The sequence below is a fragment of the Nasonia vitripennis genome, chromosome 4 (assembly GCF_009193385.2).
Source record: "Nasonia vitripennis strain AsymCx chromosome 4, Nvit_psr_1.1, whole genome shotgun sequence".
Taxonomy (NCBI): domain Eukaryota; kingdom Metazoa; phylum Arthropoda; class Insecta; order Hymenoptera; family Pteromalidae; genus Nasonia; species Nasonia vitripennis.
The window spans coordinates 1,376,957-1,398,027 of record NC_045760.1 but is presented as its reverse complement, the minus strand read 5'-3'; the positions used below and the strand labels follow the sequence as shown (position 1 = coordinate 1,398,027).

General features: G+C 44.6%; 6 protein-coding genes across 15 annotated transcripts in view; 4 read left to right on the top strand and 2 right to left on the bottom strand.

Moving 5' to 3' along the window:
- The window catches only part of LOC100122890 (zinc transporter ZIP13), a 28,670-nt gene that overhangs the window by 7,472 nt on the left and 127 nt on the right, over positions 1 to 21,071 (bottom strand). Inside the window, exons 2-3 of one of the 2 annotated variants that reach the window (XM_031929289.2) lie at positions 18,241 to 18,297; positions 11,951 to 12,179 (exon numbers count right to left, since the gene is read on the bottom strand). In XM_031929289.2, coding sequence (XP_031785149.1) covers positions 11,951 to 11,960 — 10 coding nt within the window. In that variant the 5' untranslated portion in view covers positions 11,961 to 12,179; positions 18,241 to 18,297. Of the gene's footprint in view, positions 1 to 457; positions 4,792 to 11,950; positions 12,180 to 18,240; positions 18,298 to 21,071 lie in introns of those variants that run through there. The other variant, XM_008213329.4, reaches the window with a different exon arrangement.
- Positions 4,919 to 11,962, top strand: LOC100122903 (F-box/LRR-repeat protein fbxl-1). 7 transcript variants are annotated; one of them, XM_016985079.3, is made up of 9 exons: positions 4,919 to 5,053; positions 5,178 to 5,189; positions 6,175 to 6,271; positions 9,453 to 9,652; positions 9,832 to 10,106; positions 10,169 to 10,438; positions 10,503 to 10,872; positions 10,945 to 11,148; positions 11,215 to 11,962. In XM_016985079.3, exons 1-9 carry the CDS (start codon positions 5,025 to 5,027, stop codon positions 11,348 to 11,350), a joined length of 1,593 nt encoding a protein of 530 aa, XP_016840568.1. In that variant the 5' UTR covers positions 4,919 to 5,024; the 3' UTR covers positions 11,351 to 11,962. The 7 variants fall into 7 exon arrangements, with proteins under 7 accessions (XP_016840568.1, XP_016840566.1, XP_016840567.1 ...); XM_016985078.3 differs by having other exon boundaries at positions 5,010 to 5,053; positions 5,175 to 5,189; XM_016985077.3 differs by having other exon boundaries at positions 4,991 to 5,189.
- LOC100122911 (ras-related protein Rab-28) lies at positions 12,856 to 14,318 on the top strand. The gene is made up of 4 exons (XM_001606469.3): positions 12,856 to 12,930; positions 13,329 to 13,514; positions 13,773 to 14,006; positions 14,085 to 14,318. The coding sequence occupies exons 1-4, from the start codon at positions 12,856 to 12,858 to the stop codon at positions 14,316 to 14,318; spliced, it is 729 nt and encodes a 242-aa protein (XP_001606519.1).
- LOC100122928 (rRNA N6-adenosine-methyltransferase ZCCHC4) lies at positions 13,413 to 20,022 on the top strand. Of its 3 annotated transcripts, none has more exons than XM_008213337.3 (5): positions 13,413 to 13,514; positions 17,928 to 18,004; positions 18,076 to 18,620; positions 18,699 to 19,395; positions 19,466 to 20,022. In XM_008213337.3, the coding sequence occupies exons 2-5, from the start codon at positions 17,929 to 17,931 to the stop codon at positions 19,951 to 19,953; spliced, it is 1,806 nt and encodes a 601-aa protein (XP_008211559.1). In that variant the 5' UTR covers positions 13,413 to 13,514; position 17,928; the 3' UTR covers positions 19,954 to 20,022. The 3 variants fall into 3 exon arrangements, with proteins under 3 accessions (XP_008211559.1, XP_001606538.2, XP_031785147.1); XM_001606488.5 differs by lacking the exon at positions 13,413 to 13,514 and adding an exon at positions 17,485 to 17,642; XM_031929287.1 differs by lacking the exon at positions 13,413 to 13,514 and adding an exon at positions 17,699 to 17,821.
- LOC100122921 (hexosaminidase D) lies at positions 14,512 to 17,468 on the bottom strand. Its single transcript, XM_008213338.4, has 2 exons — positions 17,319 to 17,468; positions 14,512 to 17,245 (listed from the first exon to the last, which is right to left on the bottom strand). Exon 2 carries the CDS (start codon positions 17,088 to 17,090, stop codon positions 15,348 to 15,350), a length of 1,743 nt encoding a protein of 580 aa, XP_008211560.1. The 5' UTR covers positions 17,091 to 17,245; positions 17,319 to 17,468; the 3' UTR covers positions 14,512 to 15,347.
- On the top strand, positions 20,104 to 21,070 carry LOC100122939 (neurophysin 1). The gene is made up of 3 exons (XM_001606497.6): positions 20,104 to 20,435; positions 20,506 to 20,710; positions 20,780 to 21,070. Exons 1-3 carry the CDS (start codon positions 20,310 to 20,312, stop codon positions 20,899 to 20,901), a joined length of 453 nt encoding a protein of 150 aa, XP_001606547.1. The 5' UTR covers positions 20,104 to 20,309; the 3' UTR covers positions 20,902 to 21,070.

Genomic DNA, 21,071 nt, shown 5'->3' with positions numbered 1-21,071 from the left:
AGACGACTAGTAAACACGATGAACAGCTCAGAACCGAGAGAGAGAGAGAGAGAGAGAGAATGTTATCTTTGCGCAAAGTACTGAAATGATTCTAGTACAGCGAGTAATCTAATCTGACCACGCGCTTTTTTCGTGAATTTTATTGAAACGAGTCGGGAGTTTACAAACATCGATATGTTCGTTACTTGCAAGTACACTGTATCTTTCTGGACATGCGAGGCGCACATGTGTATGAATACTCAGAACAAGGAAAGAAAATATTTTGCTGAAGGATGACGCATCGATTGTTTCTAGCGTAATAAAACCGAGTGAACCTTGAACTCCCGTCACGTGTGTTTTCCATAAAAAAAAAACACGCAACCCAATAAAGCAGATACCGGGTTAGCGAACCACAAAACTATTGATCCGCAAAAAAGAGGAGGTACCCGATCGACGCTAGGTGTCGCTGCAGGCTTACCTCCGTGCTTGAGATCGGCAGCCTCGTCGATGGGTATGACCAGCAGTGGAAACACTCCGGACAGTCCGACCATGGCACTTCCGAGCAGCGAGAAGAACCATGGCTGGTACTCAAAGTAGTCGGCCAGGACGTTCCATGGTGCCCAGAGCTCATCGGCCGTCCACTCGTGCTCGAAGATGCCCGGTCGCGTGCAGTTGCTCAGACAACCGCTCGCCGCCATCTTCAGTCCTCTCTAGTGTCTGCTGCTGCTGCTGCCGCCGCCGCCGCCGCCGCCGCTACTCTATGTGTGTGTGGGTGTGTGTATACAACGCCGGACTGCTCGACGATAACAATGTACTTATTCGATCGCTCTTTTCTATTCCAGATTAGCGCTTCTCTTATCGGCGGCCCGAGAATTCTCTCTGCTTTTTTTTTCCTCTCTCCTTCTCCACCGAATCCAGTGCTGTTGCTAGCGATTGACCGATCCGGAATCGGATGCTGGGCTGGCGATGTCTCCTGCTGTCGAAGCTGCGACGAACATTGAGCCTCTCATTGATCTCACGATCTCCAAGTCCGCAGCCCTTGTCCGAACACGTTGCGTTCGAAAACGTCAGAGTTTAGGCCGTGTATAGGGCGCTGCTGCAGCTGGCTCTCACAACAATAACAACGGTGCTTGCTCTCGACAATCTCGCGCGAGGGATCGATCCGAAAAACTGGCACTGCGGGGAAATGCTCGGCCGACAACAACAGCCGCACCAGAGGCGAGATAAGCTGCGGGTATAATCAGGTGAAGAGAGAGAGAGAGAAAGCCTTTGAAGACGTGTGCGTAGCCGCGCGACCACTCGGCGACCGACTAGCCTACACTGAGGACTGAGTGCGGACGCTCGTGCGTTAAGCCTTCGGCGACGAGGAGGCGATGAATTGCTAGCACGCCTCGCTTATTATTTCATCCCGCCGCTGGCCAGTCTGCTGCTGCCTGTCCCGAGCCCCAGCCCGCCTTCATGCAGACGGCACAAGAGCCAGAGAGAGAGAGAGAGAGAAAGAGAGATAAGAGGCCCTCCTTTTTCGCACGCGAGACGCGAGATTACGACGCGCGGCACCTATGTACTATATCTCGCTGTCCATTCAATCGGCCCGACCTTTTGTCTCTCGAGCCACTCTACAAGACACTGTGTCCTCTTCGCTACTGCTGCTGATACTGACTTAACCTCACTTTATATTCGCGCACTGCTCAACGCTGCCTCTCTCTCGCTCACTGCACTCGCTCTCTCACTCGACCACTACTGCGTCGCGCTATAGGGGGAATAAAGTGCGCACTATGGCGGCCGCGCGCTGCCTTTTATATTCTCTCGCACCGACGACGAGTCACTGCTTCGAGCGCGCGCGCTCGCGCGCTCCCGCAAGTGTGCGTGCAGTATAGCAGCGACAAAGACGACACTATACAGCGCTCCTCGCTTGGAAAAAAGACAGACTCGGGCGCCGAGGAGGCGATTTTCCGCGCACAGTTCTGCGTTGCAACTCCGCTACAGTTACACACTCCTGCTGCTATGCAGAATCGATAGCGCGCCGACGCACTACACTGAGTCGCTCGCAGTTGCTTCTTGGAATTTTTTAAATGCGCGCGAGCGCGCCTGCGGGAGAGAACCGTATTACGCTTTTAATATAACTATTGCGACGCGCTTTTTTGCGCCGGAGCTCTTTCTCTCTCTCTCTCTCTCTCTCTCTCTCTCTCTCTCTCTGCCTTCTAATGATGCAAAGCATTAGGACGAAATTCTATTTTCGACCGGGCTGATGCGACGAGTTCTTGGGAAATAATGCAATTGCGGAGTATATATATATATATAGTGGCGCGAGCGGTTATCTACAATATGCGGCTCTTTTTAATTAAAGACGGCTATCGCGACGATTTTTCTACTATAATAAAGCGCTTTATTGTTATATAAGAAGCTGATGATGGAACGAGTTTATAGCAAAGTTTGCCGATAATGTTTACAGTGCTCTGCGGATACACGCGCGGCTTGGGATTGCGTTGCGTTTCACAATGGGATTATTTATAAGAGGCCTGTCACACTGTGTGTGTGTGTGTGTATGTATATAGGCTATTGCAGGCTAGAAAGTTCCCGGTTTTTGCACTACGAACAATTCGATCGAAACGTGCACTATATACTCGCGCGCGCAGAGAAGAATTCGAGGCTTTTTTCTTCAAACAGATCGTGCGGAGATACAGACCCAGGCACAATCTAATCGATTTTTAAATTTATCGGGAGTAAGCGACGCGTTTAATCGTGGTACTGAAAGCTTATCGTTCAATTAGCGAAGAGTTAATGAATGTACAAATTATTTTTCAACGAGTTAGTAATTTTTGCCTCGTTTATACAGCTGTTATAATATATACTGCACAGTTGTGCGGTCGTTTTAAAAAATATCTATATTCAGATCGAATGCATCGATATTATTTTGATTACTTGTTCGCTGCTTTTTTTCCTCCAAACGGTTTTTAATTTTCTTCGAGATAGTAAGCGGTTAACCGAAGCGCAGAATGCTACATTGATATTATATTGTTGCCGTATGCCGTTTTCTGCGACTCGTCGCAATAATGACGAGAAAACGCTTTTATCAATACCACGAATATTGCGTTCAACAACGGAAAACCAATCCGAATTTACGCGCGTGGAATGATGGTTCAGCCGTTGAAAAAATTCGTACCAACCGATCCAAGTACTTTCGCCGCGACAAAACTGTATTTTTAGATGCATTATCGCTCGCTGGCTATACTTTAGAATAATTGATTAATCGTCATCCTCGACGAGATGTCGCTCGAAGCGGTCTATAGAGTTCCGCGCGCACTGCTTATATGCAATAATTATACATACTTTTACATAATACCGCGCGAGGCGTACGTAATCCTCAGAAATCTGAAGTATGAGTATACACCAATCTCATCGCGATCTTCCGCCCATTCGGATGATCATATACACGTCAACGCGTCGATAGCCCTGTAACGTCACTTCCTCCATCATCGTACACGTATAGCCTGGCAGGAAAGAATCTCGTAACGCTGCCTCAGCTATTTAGAAAATCAAAGCTAGAATTTGGTCGATCATCGCGCGGCCCTCGTCACCGGCTCTCGTCTATCCGCAAACAGATGTTCTGGCAAGAGAGAGAGAGAGGAAAAAACGAAGCTACGCCGAATAGCTAACGCAGGCAAACGTCGCTCGAGTCTCCATCTCTGCGAAGCTACGCGAACGAGAGAGAGAGAGAGAGAGAGAGCCATCCACCCGCCGCCGAGTTAAACAGCGCGTTACACAACTTTAATTAATCGAGTTAGCGCGTGGCCACTTGCCAATTCGCGAGAGCGCAGACACGCGCGGCCATGCACCGCAAAGCCATACTTCTCTCGCGCTCGCAGGGACCACAGTGGGGTGTACCCCTCGAAGATCGTCCCTTTTTTTCATCTCATCCGTGTCTCGACTGCCGCTGCTGCTGCTGCTACTGCTGCTTATCAGCTTTTCGCTCGGATAGAAGTGTGCGTGTGTGCCTCGGAGGAAGTACTATGTGGATGACAGTGCTCTAGAGCGACGACTTTATCGAGGAGGTGAATAAAATTCGATACGATTGATACGTAAGGTAAAACTGGCCGAAGGCTGAGCTGCTCCTCTTGCACGACTTGCACCCGAAAAACAGTTATATCCCCGTTTGACAAAAAAAAAAAAAAGAAAAAAAACCTGATGTGCAGTCCGAGTTTGAATAACTATATGTCGCACCCCCATGTGAATGAAATGTGAATCCCGATGTGACGCGGGGATGTCCGACGGGTGCAGCCATGTGAGGAAGTTTGTAAAAAATCGCGCGAACGACGTTTCGCGGGTCAAAGTGCCGTTTCGACTTTTCAGGCGGTTACACGATCGAAGAGCCGAGGATTGAATTCGATCTCGAAGAAGAAGAAGAAGAAGAAGAAGAAGAAGAAGAAGAGAAAAAAAGCGCGCAGTGCAGCGAGGACCATCCACCCAGTAAACATTGTTTTGATTGACATTGGCCGAATTGGCACGCTTCAATGCCAATAAAGACGAATTATTCTTCAAGACTTTATCTTCTTATGTTCCTGTTTGCGGGCTGAATCGCGCTTTGGTCTCCAGTCGCGCGACTCTTCTGCAGTCTATATGCATCGAGAGGAAACCTAGTGCTGCAGCAGCGCGTTGTGATACTAATTGGAAATTCCAGGCTAACGCGATTATCGTTACGCGATGTGTGCATACCTTATATACATGTATATGAATAACCCTGTCTGTGACCTCGTCGACCCTGTTGTAAAATACACGTTTCTTAACTGTCTGTAGAACGTACTTTATTTACCGCTAAAGTCCGAAATCGAACAAGCTTTTGCGCACTGACGGCCAAGGCTTCGATAGTATAACGACACTTACATACACACGTGCTCTGATCTTTCTCTTTCTTTTCCAGATAATTATTAAGCTTTTAACAATTGTTCGCTAAGTGAGCAAGACTTTGCCGCACACTATGTGATCAAGATCTCGAGATTCTTTATTTCGTATTCGCAAGTGCAACGAGTAAACGAGGATCGTTAATTATGTTTAGGCGATTGAGGGACGAAGGAAGGTTATATAAATTGTTTCTTCTTTACATATGTATATACATGTATTACAATGATCACCGATTATCATGTGGATTCAAATTTCTTTTTCTGGCAACTCTCAACACACACCTATTGCAATTATAGCAGCTTCACCTTTAGGTAAATAAATCGTCCATCATATTAATAGACACAACCCGCGAGAGCGATTCTTAATAGTCAAGCCATCATGAACCTCACGCATTATCACTGCACACATTTTCGTTGAAAATTCAGCGGGCCAGCCTCGTCGCACCTCGGATCCCCGGTAGGTATACACGTTCGGGATGTATAACCGAAAGCTCTCGCTCACTTCGCTCGAACAACAGACTAAGCGTCGTCGGCCGCTCCAGACTTGCGAAAACCCGCTCTATTTCGGGCGTCGCTCGAGCGCGGAGAATGTTTAGCGCTCTCTCTCTCTCTCTTGTGTGTTTCCGCGGCGATTTTTCTCTAGCTCCGCGACAGACGGAAAGAACGAGGGATGGCAGTTACGGAGCCGAGCCGAGACTCGTCGCTGCTTCTTTTTTCGTCTCTCCAAACGAGAGCCGCATCAGCTGACGACGAGCGAGTAGGCGACTTTTGTTTTCCTAATCCGGTGTACAGTTGTGACCCTGTACAGTGTGTAAACAACGTGAGCGAAACGTGGCAGCAGTGAAGAAGAAGAAGAAAAAAAAAAAAAAAAAGACGTCCGATGGACTGCGTCACTGCGCGCTCGCGAGGGGAAGCCTGGTAAATTAAAAAAAGCCGCGCTCGTTACGTCGGGGGCAGAGATGATGGATTCCACGCCACGGTAAAGGAGTTGATTTTCAAAAGCCGCGGCGAGAAGATCAGTCGCTTTCCTCACTCACTCTCTTACTCTCTCACTAGCCTTCATAATCTCTCTTTCTCTCTCTCTCTCTCTCTCTCTCTGTGATGTTTACCTCTGTTAACCGCCTGAATTAAACGACATCGCCTCTTTCATCGCTGTGTGCACGTCATCCGCAATAAAAGCAGCCATATCTCACTCGAATAAAAAGCAATAACGAAAAACCCGCACTGTATTCTCCTTTGTATTCCAACGCGGGGCATCGATCAACGATACCGACCGATACACCATGGACGCGCGCAGAATGTCCAATTGGAACGTGCTGAGCCTCGAGGCGGCTCTGCAACAGCTGAACGGGCCGCAGGACGAAGTGGAAAAGCTCGGGAGGAAATCGAATGCGGTGAGTGCGTCGTTATCCTCTTATTCCACATATCTCCATAACTGGCTTACGTGTATATCCATTAACCGGACTCGTTTTATCCGGCTTTCTAAAGTTCGATTTCCAGCTGGAATTCAACGAATTCGAACATTATATTACGCGCGGAATATCGACTGGCCGCTGATGTAAAGCCTGTCCGTGCATCCGAACAAGCGCCTACGCTCGCAAGAGAGAGAGAGAGAGAGAGAGAGAGAGCAGCCCATCATCAGAATAAAAATAGCCTTCGCTTTTCACCGCCTGAAATCTTGAAATGGAATTGTAAAAATGGACCGCGCCGCGCGTTTACCGAAGGGAAGCTGTATTTTTAAAGCCGCTTGCGCCTCGCCGTCCGACTAATATCACGAATCGGGCTCTCGATCGATCAGAGGCTGCGAGTAAGCAAAAACATATATCAATCTTATTAATCAAGCAAGCGGGTCATCGGCGCCCCGCGCAAAAAGGAAAAGCCGAAAAGAACAATGCCGGCGCTGTTTTCTCCCATTTGTATCGCGCCTAGAGAGCATCGATGCTCTCTCCCTCTCCCTATATATATATAAGCACGTACGCAGACGCTTGCGCGCACACATTGTCGAAGCTATACGGAGTACAGGTTCGGCCCATTCTGGCCGCATGCCTGCCTTTATTTATAACTAATTAAAGACTGACTCAGTCGGCGGCGGAGCCTCGGGGTTGTACTCGCGGTTACGCTATAGGGGTGAGTCGCAGCGCCGGCGGCGGCCGCAGTTCAAAGAGCGTCGGCACGTCCTATTGTTGTTGCCTCGGCTCTTCCTCTCTCTCTCTCTCTCTCTCTGTTGATTTTGATTGATAGTTCGCGAAGACACGTTATTGCGCGCATAGTGCAGTGCGCGCCGATCGCCGCGTTAATAATACCGTGTCAGATCGAGGATGAACGTGTGGAATCAATTGAACGTCGAGCACGCCACCAGCGCGATCTCGCGCGACGATCTGCACGCTAGCATTAGGAAAAAGAAGATCACGGTAAAGTTATTGCCTGTTTTTTTTTTTTTTTTCCAGAGAGTCGAGTTGCCGATTTTTCTTTCATTGCAGTGGCTTATATTTCTTTCCCTGATCTTTTGGAGCGGGCTTTCGCTGTATTTTCGCTTTTTTTCTCATCGCTGCGAGGTTAAAAATTACCTTCTAACGGATCGAGGGCCTGCAGAGCCTGTGCTCGAGCGTATATAATCTATTGTTTTAGACACGTGCCAAATTTATGCCCGGATTATGATACAATGCTTATTAATACGCGGAGCAGCTCGTGACTGACGCATTGGTTTCCAATAATACACGCGACTGATGCTCGGACAGGATGCGATCTCGATAATACGCGATAAATTTCTCCGGTTTATTTCTATATGCTCTACTACTATACTTGCGCTTGGTGACTAATCGCGACACCTTTGCGGATTAAATTCGAGGGCGGTAAATCTCGCTCCAAAATTGCAGGGAAACTAATAATAGCAAAATCGAGAACTCAACCCATAGGGATGTGTGCGTAATTTTGAAAAACCAACTTTTTACTTTGCAGCGGTGTCGAATAATTATTTATCTCCGTAAAAGTAAAGCCGGAAAACTAGCGCGGTTTTGTTAATATTCATGGGACACACAGTGAGTAATTTATGAGATCTATTATTGACGCATCAGCTCATGCCACCGCAGTAGGAAACAATAGTAAACATTTCATAATAGAATCGTTGTAATCCTGAACGATGTCGCGCAATAGCACAGGAAAGTTGCATAAAGCGTTATGACTGGTTTACAACGAATCTCTATAGATTTTCAAATCCGAACCGACGGGCCGCAGCCGAGTAAAAACAAAACGATAAAAAACTTTTCGCGAAGTGTTCTCATGTCTACTGCGATGCTTTTAATGAAGAGTAAAAAATATATTGCGACCTTTACCTTAGAACCGTCTATTTTTAGACCGGGTTTACTTCCTTCTATCGTTTCGCGATCGTTAACTATTGAATCAGGTTGTAGTATCGGGATATTTCGTGGCAAAAAGTCAATCGCTACCGCGAACGGGATGAAAAATCCCGGTATCATGCGCGTTGCCGTACGTTATCGTTTAAAATCATACTAGTGACTGATGTATACAAGAATACCGAAATTTCGATTATCCACGCAGACAATTAAGACGATTCCCCTGGCGTCGGGAAAAAAGCATGGAAACTTGAGTAATTGTAGAAAGTTGGGGGTATTTATTCGGAATCCGCCGCATATGAAGATTAAATGCCGTCGATAAATTATAATCCCCGAAAGGCGGCCAAAAATTTGTCTGGCGCGCTCATTGCTTTTTGGCAGCGTCCGATGGGATTTGCCGAATAATGCAGATATCCGCGCCGTTCAAGAATCGTTCGATCGATGTTTTTTTCCAAAACAAAATTTCGAGAACGGGGACGAGAACGACAACATTATCGCGCGGTAAAGCTCCATATTAGCGAAACAAAAAAAAAAAACGATCGAAAATATTTGTTCTCCAAATACCGATCTTCCGTCCGAAAAAAGCAACGCTGTCAATCAGTCGTCGATGTTAAACTCGTTCTGAATACGGAATTTCTCTGATTTACGGCCGCGGACCAGACGGGCCGCGCGCTTGTTGCACCGGTGCATGTTTAATTTTAAGCCTGAACCGAGTCTCGCAGAGTGTATATTTAGTCTAGCTGCGCATGCGCGATCAGATCAAACAGCGATGAATATCGTGACTTTGGGCCGAAATTCGCGAGAGCGAATATACAAAACTTGAGTGCGTTTTTTTTCGGGCCAGAAACGCTCGTAAATTCCCGTGTGCCGAGGCGTGGGTGCAGGAGTCGTCCGCCGGAAAAAAGTCGTCCGCGAGAGTACGTGTCGAGTGCGTGTCGCGCGTGCGGTCGAGCCCTCTGCCTGCCAGTTAGCATCACAGTACACACGGCCATTTTAGCTCGGCTCGAATTGTTGAAAAATTTGTGAAAAGCGCGAAAGATGGAGGGTCTCGACGTCTGGGGTCAGATCGCGGTGGAGACCTCGCAGATGTACGTGAGCGAGGGCGGCGTCATAAAGAGCCGATTCGCGAACACCGTAAGCGCCCAGAAACACACAGGCCCATCAACGAAGGCCGATTATTTTCGGAGGCTCTCCTTTCACGCGCTTATTTTTCATCTTGCAGACGATAGAGTCGCTGGATCCGAAGATTATCCTGCACGTATTCAGCTACCTGTCCCACCGGGAGATATGTCGCATGGCCAGGGTGTGCAAGAAGTGGCGCACGATCGCCTATGACAGCAAGCTGTGGTCGCACGTATCGCTGAGGCCCGAGGTCAGCGGTCTCCACGTCAACTCGCTCGACACCCTGCTGCATCTGATAAGGTAAATGATGAAGCCGAGCGCGCTGACGGAAGCGGGAAGGGCTGACTGTTGGCAGGAATCGCGAACAAGAAAGCTCCGATTCCTCTCAATCGTCGCCCGGCTCGCGAGCCACGAGATAGATAGATAGATAGAGAGAGAGAGGGGGGGCTGATAGAAAACGATATGCTCGATTGCGACAGCGTGCGCTTCGGGGCGTCCCTGCGCTACATCGAACTGCCAATCGAGCTGATCACCCACACGGTCTTTCACGAGCTCTCGAACAAGTGCCCCAACCTGACGCACATGCTGCTCGACTTCTCCACGGCCATGCAGCTCCACGACTTCTCGGAGATGCAGGCCTTCCCCACGAAGCTCCAGTACCTCTGCATCTGCCTCTCGGGCGTCATCTTCATGGAGGGCTTCATGAGCAAGATCTACAACTTCATCAACGGCCTCAAGATCCTGCACCTCATAGGTTCGTTGATCGACTCGCGCGGTTATATCGCTGAGAGAGGCATTGACTCGACGCGCTTTCAGGAACTTACGAGAAGATCGAGGAGGAGGACGACGGCGAGCAGCTATACGATGTGGTGAGCATCGCCAAGCTCAGGCCGGCCGTCCCTAACCTCAGGGTGATCAACTTCTACGGCATCAACTTCATCAGGGACGCCAACTTTGACGAGCTTTCCAACTGCATACAGCTCGAGTGCCTGGCCATCAACTTCTGCCCCAAGGTCACGGGCGAGAAGCTGAAGAACCTCGTCCAGAGATGCAGGCGGCTCAGGTGCCTCCTCATGCAGGGCACCAGTGAGTATAATAACCCGCGTGCGATCGTCTCCGTTGTATAACACTCCTGGCTACATTCGCGCAGGCCTCAGGAGCGAGTACTTGATGGAGATCGAGTGGGAGAAGGTCAACATCCAGGAGCTCGACATCACGGCGACGGACCTGTCGACCGAGTGCCTCGTCGACATGCTCACTCGGATCCCGAGTCTGCGCTTCCTCAGCGCCGGCCAGCTCAACGGCTTCAACGACAGCGTCCTCAAGGCCTGGACGGAGCAGGGCAACCCTCGCAACCTCCTCGCTCTCGACCTCGACAGCTCGGACAATCTCACGGACGACGCTCTGCACAAGTTCCTCTCGCGGCACGGACACCAGCTCTGGGCCATAGCCCTCTCGGGGATGCCCCACATCACCGACCAGCTCTGGCAGACCGTCCTGCCCATCTTGAACAACGCCAAGTAATTGTTATCCGTGTCTTCTTTCTCCTCAACTTGCACATCTATCGCGACCTCACTTTCGCGCTCTCGCAGAATCATCGTGATGGGGACGCAGGAGAGGCTGGGCGTCAACATCCACGTGGACCAGCTGATGGACTGCATAGCCAACCACTGCCCGAACCTCGAGCGCCTCGAGCTGCGCTGGGACCCGGAGAACCTGAGATTCTCCGACAAAAGCCAAAAGGCCATCGACATTCTGAGAGTCAAGTGCACCAAGCTCAGGTGTCTGACGCTCAGGTGGGTCCACGTTCTTCGATATATTTCAAATGTTCGCGCTCATTAATCGAATTTCCCGCACCACAGCGACGGCAGGTACTACGAGATCGTCAAGGCCAACTTTGAACGAGCCGACAGGACTACCGTCGTCCGAACGACAACTTGTTGCCGAGTTTCCAACTACTACATGCTGCTCAACTACAAAGATCTCATCTTCAACTGATACACGTTGCTGCCGATCGACGTGACGGGGAAACTCCGAAACAAAGTATTTCCACGCGGTATTTCTTTTCTAAGCTCCTGCACGAGGAGACTCGACGATACATGTATATTGTACAGTATAATACGCGGGCGCTTCTTCGTTAAATGTAAAAAGGAAGCTTTGCGCAACGTCCTGTAAACGTGCTCGGCGCTTCTTACACAATGCACGTTTTGTGCCTCGACGAATAACGAGAAAAGATGGAGGAGAGGCTGCCAGAAGCTGGCGCTGTCGTCTATTTGGCTTTGTCGCTTATATTATATTGTAATTGATTAAACTTGCGCGGGACGTCGTTGCGCTTCCCGATTGTCATATTCGCTGACGCGTCAATTCCCACGGCTTTGCATACACACGACAATTTGTAAAAAAAAAAAGCATGTTCCGAATAAAAAAAGGTTATTTGTTGACAGAGAGAATACACTCTATACGTGTCTCGAGACGTGTGTGTGTGTGCGCGCGCGCGCGCGTGCGTGTGTGTGCGTGTGTTTGAACTAATGTATTGTTATTAACACCAAAGAGTATATTTTTATAGATACGTAAATATAGCTGTGTTTGAATAAATACCAGTACTCATAATCACCTTCGGGCGCACTTCTTCAATCGGTGTCGAACAACAACTACGCGCATTCGACGACTCGTCTCGTCTTTTATGTAAAGCGTTGATCGAAAAAATCGCTTTGTTTTCGGCCGATCACGAACTCCGTATTATAATCCATCGCGATTCCTCACGTCCGATGCTGCAGCTCTTTCCTCTGTGATTTCGTCGCTCTCGATCGCATCGGACGTGGCGAATCTGCAAAAGTTAATTTTGGATAAGATACGAAGAAAACAACGTCTCTCGGCGATAAGGCTGTAAAATAAAAATTTTTTTCCCGAGTTATAAACAAATTCCCCGCTAATCGAGCCCTGTAGGATACAAACTCGGCGTATAATACCGATAAGATAAAGCCCGCGCGCGTAAAACCGACGAAACGACAGGCCGCCACCGCGAACCGGAAGAGAATAGAGCCGCGACGCATAGCACGGATTACGCGGCCTGTGTGTAAGTATAAGGGCTGTAGAAGTTTCCAAGGTGAGCTTTTGTTGTGACGCCGATATCTCGTGCGGGCGACACCGATGGGGGACAGCTATCCTCCCTACGCAGACACTCCAAGTGTTACCCGGGATCAACAGTTTCACGGGGAGAGAGTAGCGCAGCAGGAGTAGCTGTCCGGCGGCGCAGTGGTCAGCAGGCTATACCTCGCTAACCTGGATCGTCACGCGAGACTATACTATCGATTGCCGCGAGCGCGATAATTTATTCACGAGAGCTGTGGGTATAGGCTAGTCAGCTCTCGTGGGGGTGTGGGCGGAGAGGGTCGATCGCGCGTCCGGTCAGTAGTCGCTGCTGCTGTGCGGCCAGTAGTCTGCTGGCGTGCGGAAAGCCGAGTGGGTGTGAGAGAAGGGAACCGGAAGTCCTGCGGCCGCATATGGCCGATAACGAGGAAGAGCTCGCCGAGAGGCGGATCAAGATCGTGTTGGTCGGCGATTCTGGTGCTGGAAAAGTGAGTGTTCCGTATTATAGTTACTATTATGTTATTGTTTTATTTATACCGAGCTCGAGTTGTTTCCGCGTTGCTTGTAGTTTTCTAAGGACGCCTTTTCCTTCGCGCTTTATTTATTTTCTTTGAGAGCAAGCTGGTCAATTCGTGGAACTTTCCGATCGCGTGAGAAATCGATCGAGTACGCTTTCTAGATAAAGTATATGTAAAAACTATATCCAAGCGATGCGAAACGATTAGAGCTAGAATTATTCAGGTCTTAATGCGAGCGTTATGTGCGTGCATGAAAATTTTAATCACGCATGCGAAAATTAAGCTCAGAATGCTCTATAACGATAACTTTGAAAGAAAGGTTTTTCGTTTCGTAAAAAAATTAAGTGAATTCTCTCGAACTTGCGCAGACCAGCATCGCGGTGAAGTTCTGCAACGACGAGTTTTCGCGACAGTACAGCCCGACTGCAGGCATCGACTTCTTCCTCAAGAACCTCAGCCTGGGAATCTACAAGAACGTCAATCTTCACCTGTGGGACGTCAGCGGTCTCGCTCTTCGCGGCAACATGCTCGACAAATACGTTTACGAAGCCAACGTAAGATATTTCGAATCGTCTAAAGTTTTTCCAAAGTTACATCAACTCGACGTGCATTGGCGCCTACGCGCAAACTACTTTTCTTCCTTTCGTAAACATCGTGTCCCGCACCAGCCGATCGATACTCCCCGCGTAAATAGCGATAAAGACACAATAGAGAGACTAGCCGCGTAATCGCTATACATCCTAGCTGATGCACATTAAAATTGAACGGCATTATATGCAGATTGCGCAACGCGTCTCTACATAATTTTCTAGATAATACTGCTCGTCTACGACGTGACGAACAGCTCGAGTTTCGACATCCTCGAGGAATGGATCGCCGAAATCCGGGAGCTCAGCGAAGACGTCGACTCGATGCCGATGATGGCGATCGTGGGAAATAAGTGCGATATGGAGCATCAGCGGACGGTTAAGAGAGAGAGATCGCATCGATTCGCCGCTGAGAACGGCTTTCACTACCACGACATGTCTGCTCGAACGGGGGAATCGGTAAGGAATTCGTTGCCCTTTTTTCGATTTATTTTCCAAGAGAGCCGCGCACTGATTTTGGCTCGATTTTATTCTCAGGTCTCGCTCTGCATAGTGAATCTCGCGGCGAAAAGCCTGGGCGTACGTCTGACCAAGTCCGACCAGGATTTCCACAGGCCGATCGTCACCGCGGAAATCGGCGACTCGGTCGACATACCGATCGTGAAGAATCGAAAGATCGTCAAGCGACGACCGAACAAGAAGCAGATCACCATTCATCATTTTCGCCCGAATTTTCCCATGTCCAAATCGGCCGCCTGTTCCCTGCAGTAACATTCGCGTGTGAATTAAACTTGTGCAAGTGTCAGCAAAAATCGTTAAAAACTGAGATTTACGCGCTTTTCGATGCGATAGGCCCGAAGCTTATTCAGTCATTGCCTGTAGTGCCTTATTACTATGCGTGAACGTCTACCATATATACACGGGGCCAATAAGTGATTGTTATAAGGTACAAAAACACAAGATATTTTATACATAGTTTGATAAAAACAAGTTTAATATATGCATTGCTTAGTTCGTACAATAATGGTTATACATATTGTGTAATATAGCGAACAAACGACGTGTCGGCAATTTTGCACGAAAACGCAATGAAAATAGTATGTATATCGAGCCAGACGAATCAACGCAGTCTTAAGTAAATTTTTAACGTTACAATCGAATTGTACAGCAAACACCTGATGTGCCTCAATCGAATCGATAATAAAATCAGGATTGTACATAAACGAATTGCGCATTTTGTTTTTACAATATAAAGTTCGTAAAAAGCAAAGCGTGCTTTGAAACCTTATTTTTATTACTTTTTATTTAACATTAAACGCTATAGTAGCATTATTCACTTTTTTTTTCACTTTTTCCCTATAAAATTTTCTCGATACATCTTTGAAAGTCTTTTAATTGACATTATCAAAAGAAAATGTACTCGCATTATAGATTTATACATATTTCGTATAACGACGCTGTTTTTGGCCAACTTATTTTTAAGTAAATCATTCTTAAAGTTTTCTTTTTGGAAGCATAATAATGTCGATAATTTATGTCATGTCGTGAATTTCCACAACTCTTACTAGCACTGAGTACTGATAGTAACCGTTTATAATCAAATACTTATACGCATTTTAATGTATGTACACGTGTCATGATGTCTATGTGTCTACGCTCTTACATATAGTTAGTCTTTGCTACTGGACGGTGAAAAACTTTTACTCTCAAATGGTTTGCACTCCAACAAAATCTAAGCTCTACATATGCTCTACGCGCACCCTAAGGGCTAATTTGGCCCTACTGAACAAAAATTATTCGTTATAAGTCTGGAGGCTTTGTTAGTGGTCTCCTAGGCCACGAATCCCTCTCGAGTATTTTCTCTTTAGCATCCCATAAGGCCATGACTTTGTCGTTTAAAGGATACAAGTAAGTTTCCAACCATTCTTGAACCGTATAATTGGTATAAATTCCTTCCATCGCACTTTTCATCTCTTTCTCGATGTAGATGATTTCCATTTTGTATCTGTCAAGCTCAGCCACTGCTCTCTCTACATGACTAGGATTTGAAAAAGCATACTTGATATTATACGGCTTCAACCAGCCCTTGAATGTACTATCCTGTTCCATCCTAGCGATTTCTTGGCACAATGAATGGAGGCGAAGTGTTGCAGAGTATACGGAAGCTCCAAAATAGTTACACTTTGTCCATCCATACTGTGGTTCTGGAAGACTTAAAGTAATTATACCATCACAGCTTAAAATTTCCATAATTTTTCGAGGTACTTCAACAGGAAAGGTGGTGTAATCCGAAGACTGCAGAACCATTAAATTGATTGCTAGCGATGGCAGTGCTGACGGTAATAGTTCACACAAAACACTAAAGTGATCATACCTCTGCCAGCCAGTGAGCATTACCCCTCGAAAGTGCAAATGCTTTGATTGCCTAGCAATAATCTCTAACCAGCGTTGATGATTTTCCATGTGATAGGATATATCTGTATAATATCTATCAGGTGCTGTTGCACCTTTAAATGCAGTTGCCACCCAAACTGATTTCCAAACTATTGCATAATTTTCCCACAACTGATCAGTCAATGCAGATACAGGATCCGTTGTATATTTCCATACAACTGGTTCCACTAATTTATTTAAGCCTTTATCAATAATCTCCTGCGGATCTATTTCTCTGAATTCATCATCCCACATGAGAACTGTGAGGTGGGGGTACTTTTTTTTAATGTAAGATGCTACAACGTGCACATGATTAAGAAATAACTGCCTCTTAGTCCATTGATATCTTGACATTACTTCTAAACACCTATTACACTCCCCTAACTGATAAACTTCGTCTGCCCCAATATGTAAATACTTTATGTGAGGATGCATGGCAACAACTTGATCTATCATGTTGTAGATGAGATGTATAGTTTTATTGTACGTAGGGCATACAACTTGGGGATAACGGACAACTTCTCGATAATCAATATACTTTTTAAGCTTTAAAACAAATTCTAAGTGGCCAAAAGTTTGAATCAATGGGATAATAATGAGGTTGTTCTCTTTGGCTATTTCTTGTATTGCCATTATTTCACTCTTGGAGTAACAATTTTCAGCACTGATGCCACCTAGGTCATCTTTAAATGGAAACATGTCCTCGTACTCTATGAGTACTCCCGTGGCTCCCAACTTCTTTATCAGTGGGAACAGATACTTATAATAATTAATCACTGGAGGAGCACCTTTTAGATCTAGATGTACTATTTTATGCCCTTTATAAAGGGAGTTAATTTCATACGAACTTCTATCTACGTCTTTATCAAAATCTCCAAATCTATTATTAGATCTCAAATTACCCATCATTTGGGCCTCTAATTTCTGTCTTCTCAGAGCATCGTTCGGATTATCGGTAAAATCTTCATCGTCCAATTTAGCGTGTGGACGAAGCTTGGTCGACGAGACGTCCTCGACTTCGCTACTGACTATGTGGTAGACAATGATTAATAAAGCAAACACAATCATTAAGATGATTGTCATTGACGTTCGGCCCTTCAAGCGCGTCATTTTGCTCGTCGATCACAACATTTTTTCTATCAAGAACAACGTTTTACGCACCTCAGCTTATTTGCTCAAAACACTTGGTTATCAATTACGTCAAAATTTAATGGCTACATTTTAAGCGCTCGCTATATCACTGATATACTCCAATGTATGTATACCTGCGTCAAAATACAATTATGATAAAGTTTTATCAAGCGATATGTTGTAAGGTTGTAATGGTGTTGGTGTAACCTTTTTCGTTTACGTTATAGACGACTCTCTCGTAATAGTGCAGTAAATTCTTGTCCTGATTTTTCAATTTATAGATGTTTTTCTCGTAAACTGGACATGGCTTGATAGAGCTCCCCTGCATCAAACTGTTGATAATCAATGCACGGCTCAGGTAGGGTTAGGGCTTCCCCCACCACTCGACAGCAGAACACACATTATACATATATGCCATCGTAGAGAATAGTAAACATAGTGGAGTACCTAATGTTGTTTTCTATTTAATTAATGAACAAGCGAATAACGATCAGCCGGAATAGAACGAAACTAGGTCGGGACTGCTTGCACGTAAGTGATGTACATGTAACTTTCGAAAAGCTGATTGAAATCCAATATTTCTTAAATGCATAATTAATAAGAACGAAGTTAGGTTAAATATCTGTAAAAACACGCTTGTCGCGCACACGTGCGATTTTAAACGCGAACGTACTTTACACCTTATACGAGAAATTAATTTGGAAGTATAGGTAGAGCATTTTGGTCTTTATGAAAATAAATGTACTTTTCAATTGACTGGGACCTAAATTTATGTCGATTTTATTATTTTATTTACTGGTATAAAATTTATTTCAGAATGAAAGACTTTGAGCCCCCCGGGAGTCTTCTTTGTTATTGGGGAGATTTAAAGAAGCATCCTAAATGTGCTCATGGTTGGTAACTTTAATATTTATATAAATGTCTATTATTGTCGTTCAGTAAGAAAATATTTTTGTACTTGTAGGTCCTGCCCTGCTCTTTGGTCGAGAGTACAATGGGGAAGTGAATAAATTTTATGCCTGTTCAGCGTGTAGGGATAGGAAACTCTGCTCATTTCATCTTGAGCATGGCAAAGAGCCTACCAAGTATCAAAAGCAAACATGGGAACAAGAAAAGAAGAAAAACTTACCATCGTACAATCACCAGAAGTTGTTCATCCAATACAATCAATTGTTGGGAGAAAATCCTGCAAAAAGAGCTTATTGTCATACATGTGCAAGACTATTTTCAATCTCAGATAAGCATAAACATGATGAGCATGAAATAATAGAGAATCTGTCGGATCATCAGATGTCAAATCCATCAGAATTTTTGAAACCCTTAGAAAATTCAAGGAAGGAAGCTCAGTATTTATTTTCAAAGAAGGCTGTAACTGACATCATAAATTTGTTGACTGACTTGAAAGCAGAGAGTGTTTTGTGCATTGGAGCTCCTAGGATACACGAGTTTATTACTCAAAACCTAGGAAGCAAAATGTCAAGCCTTTTATTGGACATTGATGGGAGGTTTGTAAGTATCTGACTTTTTGGATTTATATACATTTTAATGTATTTTACGAATTTATCAACATCATTTATTTTATTGCAGCACAACTTCTTTGGGCCATTGAATTACTGTTGGTACAATTTATTTAACCATCATTTTTTTCAAGAAGATTCAGAAGATGTTTTTAAAGAATTTTTGACACAAAACAAGGGTAAAAATATGTACTTGGTGTGTGATCCACCTTTTGGTGGAAGAGTAGAACCAATCTCACAAACCATGAAGACTATTAGCGACTTGCATAAAAAACTAAACAAAATTACTGATGGTAAAAATGAATTAAAGATATTTTTCATTTTTCCCTACTTCATGGAATCTGTGATGAGAGAGAAATCTAATCCTCCAAATATCGGTGGAGGCCTTAAAGATTTAAAAATGACTGATTATAAAGTTGCATATGATAATCATCCATTATTTGTATCAAAAGTCAATAATCAACAGCAGGGTTCACAAGTACGAATTTTCACAAATGTACCACTTAATTTTATCAAACTGCCAGAGTCTGACGGATACAAATACTGTAAAAGATGTGATAAATGGGTATCTGCTGAAAATAAGCATTGCAAAATTTGTCACAGTTGTACATCAAAAGATGGTAGACGATACAGGCATTGTAAAGCCTGCGAGCGTTGTGTCAAACCTACTTGGCAACATTGTAAAAAGTGTGACAGATGTGCTTTACCAAACCACAAGTGTGGACAGAAGCCAAAAATTGGAAACTGCTACAAATGCAAAGAAATAGGTAAGAAATGACTGATAGATTACTTCGAGCTCTGCTTAATATTTTTTAATCAAATAAAATTTTTAAATAGGTCACACAGAGAAAGAATGTGCAGCAGTACAGCTTGAAAAATCTAAAGCTGTTTCAAAGAAGAGGAAGGGAAAAACTGAAAATAGCGACTCTCCAGCTAAAAAGCAGAAAATTGAAGCATTGGACAGTACTTCTGAAACAAAGAATAACAAAAGTAAACCAATAAAGAAAAAGAGCAAAAAACTAAATTCTCCAGAAAAAGATAATAACAAAGTAAAGAAAGTGCCTTCTGATGCTAAACAAAATAAGAATAAGAACGTAAATGTTCTGGAATCTTCTGTAGTCAATTCTAATGACTCCAAAGAAACTAAAAAGACTGTAAAAATAAGTGGTGGTGCAAGTAATAAAGAACAACAGTTAGTTAAGATAAGTAAAAAGTTGAGTAAGGTAAAGAAGGCAGTGCTAAGTGAAAATTCTGAAGATGCAAAAGAAAATACTAAAAAAAAGAAGAAAAATGAATCAAAAAAGAAAAAGATTGTAAAAAGCTAATAGCAGTACAAATATAAAATAATATTTTTTTGTAAAAAGTACATTAATAAATAATGTAAGTTTTCCACATTCACGTATATTTATTCATTTATTTAATTTATTGTCAGTGTTATTTCCTGCGAAAAGGTGAATGGATGAATATGTCATGAAATTCAATGAATGGATGAGTATTTCCATAATCCTGAGAGTGCTCCATTGAGGAGTGTCTTTCTTGAAAAACCATCTGAATTCTTAATAACAGGATACAGGGAGTATAAATAGGTGAGAACTGACGGTATCTTGGGCAGAAGATCCTCACACGTCAAGTGGAGCACATCTCCTTACTCCGTCACACACCAGTTTTGGCAAAATTCGCAATGTCAAAAGTAATCATAGTTCTCACTACATTAGTTGCCTTGAGTTACGGTTGTCTAATTACAAATTGTCCAAGAGGTGGAAAACGAGGGGATCCAACATTTTTACTCGAAAACATAGCCAGAGAAGTAAGTTTTAGACAGAATCAGTTTGTGGATAAAGTTCTTGTTGCTATAATTTTTCAAAAAATGTCTACAGTGTCCAGCATGTGGTAGGGAAGAGCAAGGTCGATGCTTTGGGCCTCACATCTGTTGCAGTCCAAGTATGGGCTGTCTAATTGGGACCCCAGAAACTCTTCGCTGCAGAAAAGAAAGCCTCTATTCACGACCGTGTGTAGCTGGGTTTGCCATGTGCCAAGGAAATAGTGGCAGATGTGCTGCAAATGGAATCTGCTGCTCTCAAGGTAAAACTAGTGTTATAAACATGTTTGTTAAGCAAGAGAAGTATTTTTAATTTCCTTAAATATTTTTAGAATCTTGCTTTATTGACTCGGCATGCAAACTGGTTGACGAAACAGGCAATGACAGAAAAATTGGGGCAGAGTTTGGTGCATTTCTTTTGGAAAATGCAGGAACGAATGAGCACATTCTCTGATGATCCAAAATAATCACAATGAGACTAACCATATCAAAAATAGTGGTGCTTTGATATATAAATGAACCTGAGAAATATTACAAATAAACAATAATAATCTTAAACTAGAAAGAAACAAAAATAGCAATTGTCCAACAAATAATAATCAATAAAAATTTGGTTAAACTTAC

What these genes read in the sequence shown, in the direction of transcription:
- LOC100122903 (XM_016985077.3), top strand. Translation starts at nt 5,101, where the DNA reads ATGATCACCGATTATCATGTGGATTCAAATTTCTTTTTCTGGCAACTC. An exon ending in TATAGCAGCTTCACCTTTAG is followed by an intron (nt 5,190 to 6,174) that starts GTAAATAAATCG and finishes GGACGCGCGCAG; the next exon opens with AATGTCCAATTGGAACGTGC. An exon ending in TCGGGAGGAAATCGAATGCG is followed by an intron (nt 6,272 to 9,452) that starts GTGAGTGCGTCG and finishes TTCATCTTGCAG; the next exon opens with ACGATAGAGTCGCTGGATCC.
- LOC100122911 (XM_001606469.3), top strand. Translation starts at nt 12,856, where the DNA reads ATGGCCGATAACGAGGAAGAGCTCGCCGAGAGGCGGATCAAGATCGTG. An exon ending in GCGATTCTGGTGCTGGAAAA is followed by an intron (nt 12,931 to 13,328) that starts GTGAGTGTTCCG and finishes GAACTTGCGCAG; the next exon opens with ACCAGCATCGCGGTGAAGTT. An exon ending in CTGCTCGAACGGGGGAATCG is followed by an intron (nt 14,007 to 14,084) that starts GTAAGGAATTCG and finishes TTTTATTCTCAG; the next exon opens with GTCTCGCTCTGCATAGTGAA.
- LOC100122921 (XM_008213338.4), bottom strand. Translation starts at nt 17,090, where the DNA reads ATGACGCGCTTGAAGGGCCGAACGTCAATGACAATCATCTTAATGATT.
- LOC100122928 (XM_008213337.3), top strand. Translation starts at nt 17,929, where the DNA reads ATGAAAGACTTTGAGCCCCCCGGGAGTCTTCTTTGTTATTGGGGAGAT. An exon ending in GCATCCTAAATGTGCTCATG is followed by an intron (nt 18,005 to 18,075) that starts GTTGGTAACTTT and finishes TTGTACTTGTAG; the next exon opens with GTCCTGCCCTGCTCTTTGGT. An exon ending in TGGACATTGATGGGAGGTTT is followed by an intron (nt 18,621 to 18,698) that starts GTAAGTATCTGA and finishes ATTTTATTGCAG; the next exon opens with CACAACTTCTTTGGGCCATT.
- LOC100122939 (XM_001606497.6), top strand. Translation starts at nt 20,310, where the DNA reads ATGTCAAAAGTAATCATAGTTCTCACTACATTAGTTGCCTTGAGTTAC. An exon ending in TCGAAAACATAGCCAGAGAA is followed by an intron (nt 20,436 to 20,505) that starts GTAAGTTTTAGA and finishes AAATGTCTACAG; the next exon opens with TGTCCAGCATGTGGTAGGGA. An exon ending in TGGAATCTGCTGCTCTCAAG is followed by an intron (nt 20,711 to 20,779) that starts GTAAAACTAGTG and finishes AAATATTTTTAG; the next exon opens with AATCTTGCTTTATTGACTCG.